The sequence below is a fragment of the Vigna umbellata genome, chromosome 1, assembly GCF_029865625.1.
Source record: "Vigna umbellata cultivar VRB3 chromosome 1, Vumbellata_1.0, whole genome shotgun sequence".
In the NCBI taxonomy this organism is placed as follows: domain Eukaryota; kingdom Viridiplantae; phylum Streptophyta; class Magnoliopsida; order Fabales; family Fabaceae; genus Vigna; species Vigna umbellata.
Window position 1 is genome coordinate 93,715,874 of NC_142165.1, and position 13,407 is coordinate 93,729,280.

General features: G+C 30.4%; 1 protein-coding gene across 1 annotated transcript; it reads left to right on the forward strand.

Moving 5' to 3' along the window:
* Positions 1 to 4,059: 4,059 nt before the first annotated feature.
* LOC124847483 (myb-like transcription factor family protein) lies at positions 4,060 to 9,931 on the forward strand. Its single transcript, XM_047324995.2, has 3 exons — positions 4,060 to 4,563; positions 8,456 to 8,664; positions 9,103 to 9,931. Exons 1-3 carry the CDS (start codon positions 4,275 to 4,277, stop codon positions 9,604 to 9,606), a joined length of 1,002 nt encoding a protein of 333 aa, XP_047180951.1. The 5' UTR covers positions 4,060 to 4,274; the 3' UTR covers positions 9,607 to 9,931.
* Positions 9,932 to 13,407: the final 3,476 nt, after the last annotated feature.

The following is a 13,407-nucleotide window of genomic DNA, read 5'->3' on the forward strand; positions in this document are numbered from 1 at the left end:
TTTCTCAATTTAAGTAAGTTGGATTTTTGTCCCTTTTCTATATTCAATATGTTCTTCTTTTGCAAGTGGGCTTATCTATTTTACATCTCTTTTTATAGTTATCTATAAGACCTTCTGTTGGTCAATGATTCTAATGGTATACCCTAATAATGTTTGTGTTGTTCTTAGGGACGAATAGAGCTTCATGTGTGTTAGAGGTTATTTTATGATTCTGAGTTATTTGCATTGTTATCAAAGGTAGGGGAAGTTAATTACAACTATTATAAATTCTAAATTGGTTCAATTGACTCAATGTGTAATTTCATTTGTGATGGTATGACAAATTATTAATTTTGATAAGTATGAGCGGTTGAATTAGAGAATGCAAAATCTTAAGTATACATATTTTAGGTCGTATAATGAATTTTCGGGATGTGATGAATGATGTAATGAATGTGATAGTTTGAATTGACTTGCACTATTAGACATCAAATTGGTATGTTTGTAGTGTGATTGAAGCATTGAATTGGAATTTGATAGGTGTAAATTTGCATAACTGTAGAATTTCGTTTTATGCAATTATGCACACTCATTGGGTGAAAGGCTGCATCGCTAGTAATGCCAAAGTTAGAGAGAGTTCATTGACTTGATTGTTAGTGACCACATTGAAACTTCGTTGGGCAAATTTTGGCATAAAAAATCTTGGGAGCTATAGTGGTGCTCTCATTGGGCATATACTAAGCTCGTTGGGTGAAGTTTCTAATTGTCGAGTGAGTGGAGTTTAGACACTACTTGCTGAACAAGTTGATGATCTTGTTGAGCAAAACTAACAAAGTGGTCCAGTCACTTCCATGATAAATGTATTTTGTGAATTTGAGACATATAAGAATTGTTGGTAGTATATAAATGTATGGTTGGAATATGATGAGATATGAATTATGAGTATGATAAGATTTTGAAAGGAAAATTCTTGTGAAGTATGTTTCTAAGAAGTGCATTAAAGTAGGGACTCAAATAAGAAGTTATCTTGATACTCTACTAGTTATTCAAACTCATGTAGATGAGGATTGGCTAGGAGTTGAGAGTGACAAGAAGTCCTAATCAATAGCTTTTTTGAAGTTCTAGTGACCTATATAGGATTAACCTTGTCGATGGAGGTTATCATGTCAAATGCTAAAACTTCTTTGTATTCAACATTAATGCACTTTATTCGAATGATTGAGTCTATAAGAGACTTTTTTTATGTGAATGATATTCTAATATTATGTTATTGACTTGACTTATCAATCTCACTTGTTTAATAAGTATATGATAACTTTTTGTATATTATATCTTTTTCTTTTATTTGTTGTGTTTTCTCCTCTTGTTTCTCTTATTTTATAATGATTATTTTTATAATGTGAGCAGGTGAAGAAATAAGATTCAAACTGTCTTTAAAGAAAATAATTAAAACTCTTGAAAAAATCAATTTATGTTTTGTTTATAGTTTTTTTATCTTTCGTTTCATATGTTTAAGATAATTATAATGTGTATGAGTAAATAAATTATATATTAAATATACATGTATATGTATTCTACGATATATTTATGTAAAAGATAGTAATAACGTAACTGTTAAGCATAAACATTTCAATATTTTATAATTTGTAATTGTAAATTAAGGTTAAACTAATTAAATTTATACTATTATATTAAATGATATAATACTTGTTAAAATTGTACTGATTCAAAATTTTAATTATTTTAAACGTTAACGTTGTATAAAACGTTATCTATCTAACTAATTTAATTTAATAGTATTTATAAACATTTTTTATTTCAACAGCTTGAATTCTCATATTTTATTTTGAAACCTTAAATAGAGAAGTATAGATAAAAATATCCTTACAAACAACTTTTTAGATAATATAATTTTATAGCAAAAGTAAATTAAATATCTACGAAGACAAACATTCTGATCATAATATTATTAGAAAACAAGAAAATTTCTTATACCAACGTTCCTTAATATCAAGATAACAGTGACATACCCGAATTTTGTTACTTCTTAAAACTCCTTGAAAAACAATATAAGAATTAAAAAATAAAATTGTTATTATATTTTAGTTGCATTCAAAAGACATTGATTATTTTCAAACAGATAAGGTAGAATATGTGATTATTTTATTACATGCCACTTGCCAAAAGTGTTTGGATAAGGAGTAAATGAATCTGCATAATTATCGGTTTAATATTTTATTGGATACTATTTTAAGATAGTTTTTGGGCCAAACAAATGTTTGTCATTGTTTGTTTTGAAGTGTAACCTTTTTTTATTTCCAAACAAAGTATTATATATACCTGATAATTATATATGTGTTTTTGCTTATACCTTTACTTTTATAAAGCTAATGATTCTTTATTTATATAATTGGCAAGTAGATGTTTAAACCCATCTTCAGAAAATAAATATTCAATAAACAATATAAATATGTCATATTTAAAAAATATATTCTCTAAAATTTAATGTTTTAATAAATTTATTTAGATATTAATATTCCCTTTGAGTTTAATGTGCTTGTTATACTAATAGTTAATTAAATGTTATTAACAATATAATTATGTAAATAAATTAAATTAAACTATATCTCAAGTTTGATGAAAACTGAAATGAACCAAAATTGTTATAAATTGTTTAAATAATTTTAGATAAATATGTTATTCTAAAACATTCTGAGTTTTATAAGTTACAACTTAGTTCAGTTTAATTATAATATTTTTTTAATTAATTCAACTTTTAATACAATTTATTCCAATTTGATACCCATTTGAATTAGTTTCTTTAACGGTTACTAAATCATATAAAAATTTTTTCACATTTCAAAATTAAATTAAATATTAAAAAACTACCAAATAAAAGTATTTTATATTGAAATTTCAATAATTCAATGTATATTTAAAATATAATTTTTATATTACAATATATTTTTATCATGAATTTTAATATGATTCAGATATTAATTTTTTTTATAAGCTATAATTAGATAAAAATAATGTTATATATATATATGGAGATAAATGTTAACAGAATTTTATTCTTCTTTGATTACTGATTAATATAAGCCGATAAAGCTGATTACTGTTACACTTAAGACAAAAGCAAAGTCTGATAAGCAATGTTAAAGGTAGTTTCCTCAATATTATCTATACTATTTATAAATAAATATTACAAGAAACACGACGTATAAATTATACTTATATGAAAAAAATTTAAATAAATATATGAAAATAAATTAATGTAATACTTTTTAAATATAATCAAATATATATAATCAATAATTACTTTTATACTTTTAAAATTTAACAAAAATAATTAAAGTTTTATTATAATTATGCATTTGTAATTAGAAAATATAGAAATCAAACTTTACATTTAATTAATTTTAACAGAACAGTGACTAGTTTTTTTTATTCATTTACTTATAAATTACAAGGGTATATTTTTAATAATTATTGAACATTTATATTTACAATTAACTTTTATTTTAGTTTGAACAATCCATAACTTTTACATGATTAACTTATAATAAATAAATATTTGAAATATGTAAGTTATATTTTATCTCTGAGTAATTAAAATATTTAAAAAATACAAATAATTTCTTAACAAAAATTAATTTATAAAAATTTCTAGAACCACAACACGCGCATCCGATGATAAAAGTTTGTATGGATTAATTTTGACGGTATAGAATTAATAATAATATAAAAATATTACAATAAGAAAATACAAATATTTTTTTAATTAAATTATAACTTTTTTTTTATAAAAACACGCGTCACAACCTCGTAAAATTAATTTGAAGTAACGTGCAAGGAGGCACGTAACTATCTGATACTCTGATTAACTTGATAAGCAACTATTGGAAAGCGCACCCTATCCTAAGTAAAAGGTCTCCAAATCTGTGCCACGTAAGATCCCACCTACTAAGTGAACAGTCCAAAGTGAAGGACCACGGTTCCCAATACAGCTGAGATGCATCGTAATTATTCCCTTTATCCAGGACAAGATAAATGGATAGTGTTGTGCTGATGGTCATCTCTCTTTCTCTCCCATCTGCGAAAGCCGAGGGAGACCGTAACAAAAAACATTACATAACCCAAAACAAACACATCACAATACCTATTCCCTCTTACCACACCTAAATAACCTTAAAACTCCCATTTCATGTCTCGGATCCCGTGATTCGGATCCCCCAAGACCCGCTCCCACAATCTCGTACTTTCCTTTCGGCCGATCCGGTTGGGAACGCGCCATGACCCGACGTTGCTCCCATTGCAGCCACAATGGGCACAATTCCAGGACCTGCCCCAATCGTGGAGTTAAGCTGTTCGGAGTCCGATTAACCGACGGGTCGATCCGGAAGAGTGCTAGTATGGGTAATCTCACCCATTATGCTGGTTCCGGGTCCGGACCTCTCCATGCGGGGTCAAACAATCCGGGTTCTCCTGGTGAAACCCCCGATCACGCTACCGCGGCCGATGGTTACGCCTCCGAGGACTTTGTTCCCGGTTCTTCTTCGAGCTCCCGTGAAAGAAAGAAGGGTTGGATTTCTTATCTAAAACAATATTACTTTTTTTTTTTTACTGGACTTGAAGGTTACTCGTGGAATTGCATGCTGGTTTTTGGAAATTGGTTGGGAATTGGAATGTTTTTTTCGGTGGTGTTTACACTGGTTGATTGAGTTAGGTGAAGTGAATTAAATTGGGTTAATTGTGTGGTGGATTGTTTTAGTTTGGATAAAGCTATTCTTGGTCAAAAAAATATTTCTGTTTTTGTCTGTTGTCACTGTGGGAATAACTAGACAAGAAAGTACTAGTTAACTTTATGAAGGGTTCTTTTTTCCATGATTGAATAGTTTGAGTGTTTGTGTGAAGTATGTATTTATGCTTGGCTGGCTAGATTTTGAATCTGGAAAATATTTAGAAATGGATTGGGTGTGTTTCAATTCCGTAATTACCATGTTCTTTGAGAAGAACTGGCTTGTTTGGTTCACTGAAGGTTCTAATTGGTGAGGAGCTTATCTGTCTAAGTTTTTGCTAGTTGACCTGTGAAAAAGACCAGGTTTTGAGCCAGATTAGCCTAGAGACAACTTATGTGCCTATAGACAAGTTCATTATGCTTTCTATTGGATTTCTTTTTGTTTGCTTTGAAAGTGTTCCGTAACTATGGGGGTACGCTATGTGTATATATTTCTCTATTTCAGCTACATGGAAACTGCTGCTGTAATTTCTGGACATTTTTGTTTTTAATAAACAAGGTAACCAACTAGTTCGAAGAGCTTTATGTAAGTTTAACAAGCATTGATGCAGGCTCTACACTGACTGATGCTCATGCTAAATATATCAGATGATAGGGTGACAGAAGTGCACTTGTAGGTCACAGGGCATTTACACTTTTTGCTACTAATTGCAAATAGGATATCTCCTGTTCATAAAAAAATGGTGTTTGAGAACACCAGTTTGATAGTACAGTTCTATTTGTTTCATGCACGCTGTAAACATGATTGATATATTGACCAAGTCAGGTTCCTAGTCCCCTCTTTGCCTCGTACCTACCCACCCATAAAATATTTTTGAACCTCTTGTTAGAAGAAGGTTGTGAGGGGGTTACCTTCTTGTTCTGGAGTCATATTCCTCTTCTTAATTGACTCCTTGATACTTCAAGGGAAACACCTGGTATTGGTTTAGGTACTTTAGTTTCATTTTCCAGCTTATCCTTGAAGGTGATTGAGTCATTATGTAACATCTAGGCTTCATGTTGGGGTTGTACATTGAGTGTAGGGGGAGGAATAGGTCTCATGATCTATCATGGGCCGTTTACAATCCCTTGGTTAGTTTCGAGCTTGTATTCACAGTTATTGTCGTACTATGTATAATGCAGAATTACAGTAAAGAAAACTTATAAAATAAAATATAAACATCTCAATCTTGGATTCCAAAGGTATATTACAATTATTAATCATCAATCCTTATAATGTTGTAATTAAAAGTAAAAAGACTAATGAATGCTCCACATAGTAGGACTTCAATAAAAGCATGACATTCACTGCTTTCCTGCAAGCCCTGTTTAATCTAAAGCATTTTAATTTAAACTAATAAAACGAAGGTTTAGTTGAGCGTCCTAAGGACAGAATAACATCTTATATTTTCTGCATAAACTGTTATAACATTCTCATAGCTTTATAATCTTTCTTAGCTTTCATTACTTTAGCTTTTCTTTTCTGTCCTACTGTCAAACTTGAGCTTATAATCTCGAGGATTGTCTTCCTTGCTTTTTCCATACATCCTTCCCTTGTCAAAGAGAATCTAAAGGGAGTCTTTGATAGCCGAAGGATGAGACCATCTTTTGACAACCGAAGGAGATGAATATTCTTTTCTTGTAAAAGGGAACGTTCTGGCATAATATTCTTTCCCTTAACATAAATTTTTACGTATATTTATGTTCCTTAGTTTGAGGAGTGTCAACCACTATTTGGAGATTGAAGGAGTTATTATCCTTGTCTTGCCAAAGAGGGTGTACAGACTTATACATGCTTTCTTATAAACAATTATATCTTGGTCATTGTATGAGGTAAACATGCAATCCGTCTTTCAACTAGGAGGTAAACATATCATTCATGTATGGAATAAAATATTGATATTCATTCATATAGAGTATTAATAGGGGCATTTCGTAGTCACCCAAACCATTCCAATCATGAAAAAAAAACACATAATATTAGTCAATTAATAATTATAAAAGCCCATAGAAAATCACTAATAATGTATTGATTTGTCTAAACCCTAATGGAACTCTAAACACATTCATTCATGAATTTTAAGAAACATATACTCGATTGAAAGAAATTATTCATACAATATGGGAAGTGGGAAGCATACAGTGGGCTGCACTTACCTGGGACAATTGACAATTCTAAAAACAGGGTGTTTAGATTTTCCATTCTTCTTTCCTCTATTCTTAACTTCTCTCTTCCTTCCTTTCTCAAATATTTGTGCTCTATGAGAATATGGTATGACTTAGGGTTCATAAATCTTACTTTTCTTTAAAATTCCATCTCTTTTTTACTTGACTTAAGCTCATTTATTTAATTATAGTAATTTCGTCATATTTATTATATATATTATTATTGTTATCATCATCATCATCATCATCTAATTAATAAACTAGGATGCTATGTTTCTTAGCGTTTCCATATTACATATTGCTCTAATGATTAGATCATAATGATAACTTGTCACCTTTATTTCCTCCTTTAATGCTGTGTGAGCATTTATACATTTTTTTTTTGTTTTTTATTTTATTTTCACATTATGCTTAGCTATAGTCCTATCTTCAATATATTTTCTTTCACATTATTGTGATTCTAACTTCCCACTTGCTAAAGATCCCTGGACAGAGTAAAATGTGTTAAGGATGAAAAAGGCAACATGCGCCTATGGAATAAAATATCATTGAATGATGTATTAGAAATTAAATGGGATGAGCTTACTGAACATATCCTATAGTTGATGCCACATGCATGATTTTTGCATATGATATAGTCCTAGTTGGAGATTTTAGAGAGAAATTAAATGGGATAGAGTGTAGACTAGCTTTGGAAGCTTGTGGCTTCGATTTAAGCAGGGATTAAAAGAGTGTATGAAATGTAAGGCTAGCTAGAGGCACATCTTTCCTACCTTAGAGGTGAGAACTTGGAGAACATATGTTATTATTTCCAGTCGCATGGTTTAAGTATTATGGATTCATCATACACAAAGAATGGAGAAGTGGTGGGCGATGTCAACCATGGTATTCAAGTAGGGTGGATAAAATGGATGAGTGCCTCAGGTGTTCTTTGTTACGAAAAGGTATTCGAACTAAAAGAAAAATTTCCTACACGACTATAAGCTCAATGAAGGTGAGATGTACTCAGGTGATCAGAAATCAATAAAAAAATAAGCTCAATGTATTTGAGATGAGAATTTGACGGTGGATATCTTTAACATACTAGAGACAATATAGGATTTGGAAGGAATGAATTAGAGAGAGATTTGGGATAGCACCTGTGGTAGAAAATCTATTAGAATATCCCTCAGGTGGTTTTTACATGGACAGAGAAGACCTGTGGAATCGTTACCATGAAAAGTATATTGGATGGAGGGTAGCCCTATGATTAGAAATAGAAGAAGACCCAGAAAAGTTGTAGGGAAAACCATTGAAACTGACTCGAGTTCGATTCTTTGTGTATAGATATGATTCACAATAGAACATTATGGTGTCGTTTGATATCATCTAACTGAATACCCGCCCCCTTACCTCCCTAGTGGGTCTTTGTTTATTGTTGTAAGCTTGGCTCTGACGAGTCTAAAGATTTTAATTTGTGATCCATTTATGGCCAAGCCCAGTTTTTTATGTCGCTATGTCAAGGTTTAATGTACAATTTCTTTTGTGCAGGTGTTCCGTGGACTGAGGAGGAACATAGAATGTTTTTACTCGGATTGCAGAAGCTGGGCAAAGGTGATTGGCGTGGAATTGCAAGGAACTATGTTATATCAAGGACACCTACTCAAGTGGCTAGTCATGCACAAAAGTATTTCATCAGGCAAAGCAATGTGTCCAGGCGGAAAAGACGGTCCAGCTTGTTTGATATTGTTGCAGATGAAGTTTGTACCCTTATTCATCAAAATGCATACCTAGAAATTGATGCTGCATAATCTGTTCATTACTTCATGGGCATATATTAGATTATCCAAATATGTTTCTTTCTTTGTAGATGGTTTGATATGTTCTGGCTCCTGTGACAAATAAGTTAGTTAAACTCAAACTATATATTGATGTCTGTAATGTATGAAAAATTCTCATTTCCTTTCTTCTGCAGTGGATTTGACAAATTTGGATCTTGACTAGCTTACGAGTATTGATTATCAAGCTCTGCTTAGATTATATTTCAAAACATTGCCCTTGAGTAGTTTAGAGATAAACATTGCATTTTCTCATGGATGCTTTTACAAATTCTGGTATTGGAAATCTGTAATTTCCCTTTGTCCTTGGACACTTCTAATTTTTCCAGGTTTCTTGTATTTTTTGTTGTGATTTTGCAGGCAGCTGACACTGCAATGGTACAGCAAGACTTCTTGTCAGCTAATCAGTTACCGGTTGAAACAGAAGGCAATAACTCCTTGCCTGCGCCTCCTCCCCTCGACGAAGAGTGTGAATCCATGGATTCCACAAACTCAAATGATGGAGAACCTGCCCCATCAAAGCCTGAAAACACACAATCATCTTATCCAGTTTTATATCCTGCATACTATTCTCCAGTGTTCCCATTTCCTCTGCCCTATTGGTCAGGATACAATCCAGAGCCCGCCAAGATGGAGACGCATGAAGTGCTGAAGCCAACTGCAGTACATTCTAAAAGCCCAATCAATGTTGATGAACTGGTTGGCATCTCAAAACTGAGTCTAGGGGAGTCTATTGGTGATTCAGGCCCCTCCTCCCTGTCTCTTAAACTTCTTGAAGAAGGACCCTCGAGACAGTCAGCTTTCCATGCAACACCAACATGTGGTAGTTCAAATATGAATGGCAGTGCCATCCATGCAGTTTAAGGGTGTTCCTCGTCTTCCGAGGAAAGGATTGTTATGTAAGCATTACCGTTCAATGCCGGCCTCATGAATGTGGTCTTGTGTTCATCATACATCTGTTTGTGGGGTAACTTAAATAATTTTTTCTTTGTCCATTCACAATGATTAACCTAGTTTCTTTATTTGCTGATAGGCAGGTCTAGGAGTTACTTGGGTTCTAAACTAAAACTTTGTGTTTGTTTAGTGATTTCATTTGTCAGGGTTATGTAAAGTTAAGGTTTGATTGTGCAGTTTGACAATGTACCAAGTTGTGCTAAATGTTTTCAAGTGCTGGATTAGAATGTTTGAAGTGCTTTACCTGATCAAACCGGTCTCTCCTGAATTAACAGAGTGAGACAGAAAATGAAGAGCACAAATTGTAGTTACTTGGTAGGGCTTGAAATGGGTTGAGATAAGTTAAACTCACTTTGAATAAGCTTACTTGTTCCTTAAATATAAATTATCTAATGCATGACTCTGGTCTATTTGATATGGGTTGTCTAACTTACTAAAAAGTGGGGTCAAATAACTAAATCATACTGGTGTTATTAGTGTGTTAATCAACCATCTTAAATGATATAAAATAATTGCACCTATCATCTATGTTAAGAGTGTTTACTTTTATTTTTATTGAAGATAAGTTGGACAACCCATTTAACATTCATGTGTATTTTTTTCATTGCCTTTAAGTTTATTTAGAGCTTGCTTTGGAGCTAAATATTTTAAAATGTCAATAAACATATTTCCAGATAAATAAATTAAAACATTATTGTAAAAAAGTAATTGAATAAAATTATTATTCTTGGCTGAAATAATTCACCAAGTTAAATGTTAAGACGATTTTTAAATGATATAAAATTTTACATATAAATTAAATAATTTTTAACTAGTTTGATTTAAACTGATTAATGGATAAGATTAGGTTACAATAAATGTTTACTCAACTGATTTATTGTTGGTGGAGAGCCCTGTTGCAGGTTCTATTCGAACGGCCCACATGAAAATGGTTTAGAAACAGGCAATATTTATGTTTTGAATGACTATTATTAGTATAAATTATTATTTATTTTGTGTTAGTAATGAATTATATCCTGTCACGAGAAAATCAATTATGTATTTATAAGTCACAATTTTATATTATAGTAATGCGTGATATAATAACAAAACTAGCAAAAGTTTATAAAGTAGTTAAAGTTCGTAACATCAGAATCAAATTAGTATTTACCAGAGGAGCAAATTGTCATTAAAATCAAAATTGCAAGAGTTTATAAAGTGGTTAAAGTTCATAATATAAAAATAAAATTAGTGTTTATTAGAGAAGTATATTTGATTATAATTTTCATTAAAGTGACCTATAATTATACAAAAAAGGATACACCTATTTGGTGTCCTTTTTGTTTTTTTCTATTTTATCCTTTTAATTATTATTTTCTAAATTTACATAATTATTCATAAAAAAAATACTTTTCAATTTTATTATTTAACTAACTACTTTTTTGAATTTAAATAATTATTCGTTATAAAAAATTATTTATTCTTTTATTATTATAGCCACTTTTTAAAATTTAAATAATTATTTATAATAAAAAAACTATTTTCATAAAAATCAACAATAGTGACAATGACAATATAAAGATGCAACAATCAGAAAAGGTGATGCTTTGAAGAATTTGCACAATTTATTTCTAGGATTATATAAAGACTCTTATTCCCTATACACATCATGTTTATTTTTGCACTCCTATATTTTCTAAAAATTTCAAAACTATCTATGTATTTTAAAAAAAACTCTACACCCCTCTTCTTTTCTTTTGATGAATTTCAAAATTTGTTGAGGAAAATTTTTCAACAAATTTTAAAATTTGTTGGAGGATTTTTCAAATCTTTAACAAATTTTGAAGTTTGTTGAAGTTTTTGAAAAAAATTTCAAAATCTATTATTGAAGAAATTTTTCTTCAACGGATTTCAACATCTGGTGAAGAATTTTTTTTTAAATAGATTTTAAAATTTGTTAAAGGATTTTGTAAAAGCTTCAACGGATTTCGAAATCTGTTGAAGAAGAGTATTTTTGGAATGTTGAAATGCAGGGAGAAAAGTGAGAAGGTGCAAAGAGTAACACTCTTATATAAAATATTCATGCTCCTTCAATTTCCTAAAATACTCTTAATTAATAAATTTTTTATTTATTAATTTTATGTTTGTTGATAATTTATGTGTCAAACATTGACTACACCTCGTTTTCTTCCTAGGAAACATGCACTCTTGTCATGCATTCATGCACCCCATTTCTCATGTATTAAAATGAAACCTTACATCCCATTGAACTCCATTGGACCTGTGATAATTTATTGTCGTACTTAATATTTTTAAATTTTTAAGTATGAATTTGTATGAGTTTATAATGCAATTACATAATTTTTAATTGATATAAATTAATTTGTATGAATTTATTAAAATTAATAAAACTATTTTAGAATAAAAAAAAACTTAACATGTGTATATCAGAGGTAAAAATCCGATTCTAATTATATAGGATGTGGAGATCCGATGTTTTGATTTTCGAATGTTCAATTTATATTTGATATGTTATATAAAATTTAATTATATTAGTTATTTAATTATTTTTATTTGTTTATAATTACTTTTAAAATTATGTATCAATTTGTATGAATTTAAATTTAATTACAAACTTTTTCAATGTTAAAAAATATTTTTTATGAATTTTTTAAATTTAATATAAATATTTTAGAAAAAATAAAATTATGAAAATATTATCGGATATGGAAATTCGAGAAGGAGGTATGGGATGTCAATATCCGATAGATGAGAGATCGGATATGGAGATCCGATATTTATGTTGTGTGCTAAGTATATATCCATTGTGATAAAGATTTTGTTTTAAAAATATTTAATTATATTACTTAATTAATTATTTTATTAGTTTATAATTATATTTAAATTTATGTATAAATTTTTATGAATTTATAATTTAATTAGATAATTTTTAATTGTTAAAAAATAATTTTTATGATTTTTTTAAATTTAATATAAATATATTAGAAAGAATAAAATTGTGAAAATATTATTGGATATGAAAATCCGAGAAGAGGGTTATCAGATATCAATATCCGATAGACGAGGGATCGGATATGGAGAGCCGATATTTATGTTGTGTGCTAAATATATATCTATTGTGATAGATGTATGTGGGGGAAGCAAAGTAAGAACAGAAGAAAAGGTGGAGAGTAAGAAACACAACGAATGAAGGAGTGGAATTGGAGTTTTGTTTTTGTGGTATCAAAACCCTCTCCTTCGCTCTCTTTTTTCACCCTTCAATCTTTCATCCATCAATTTGCAACCTTTTCATTTTGCAGCAAATTGCATCATACTCGTGTGACAGCACGCATAAGGAACAAGCTCTTGAAAATGCCCTCTTTGTCGCTGACCCATCACTCTCTTACTCTCTCAGCCAGCGTCACGACCTTGAAGCTGCTCAGATTCTCTCCAAAATTCATACTTATAATTGTGTCTTTGGTGGCCAACCCTCCTCTTTTTTTCAGGTGCCCATCTTCTTTCTTCTCTTTCATTGTACTTTTTTGTGGAATTGATTCCGAATGATGATTGCAGAGAGTGCAATATCTTCATTTTCTGTTGCACAGGCTGCTTTGGGAGTTCCTAAACCCTCAAAGATCCCTTCTGCATGTGGTTGGAGTGTGCTGCGTGCAACCAAGGAGAGGGAAGAATAAAAGAGAGCCAGAGAAAGTGAGATACGAGATTGTTCAAAAT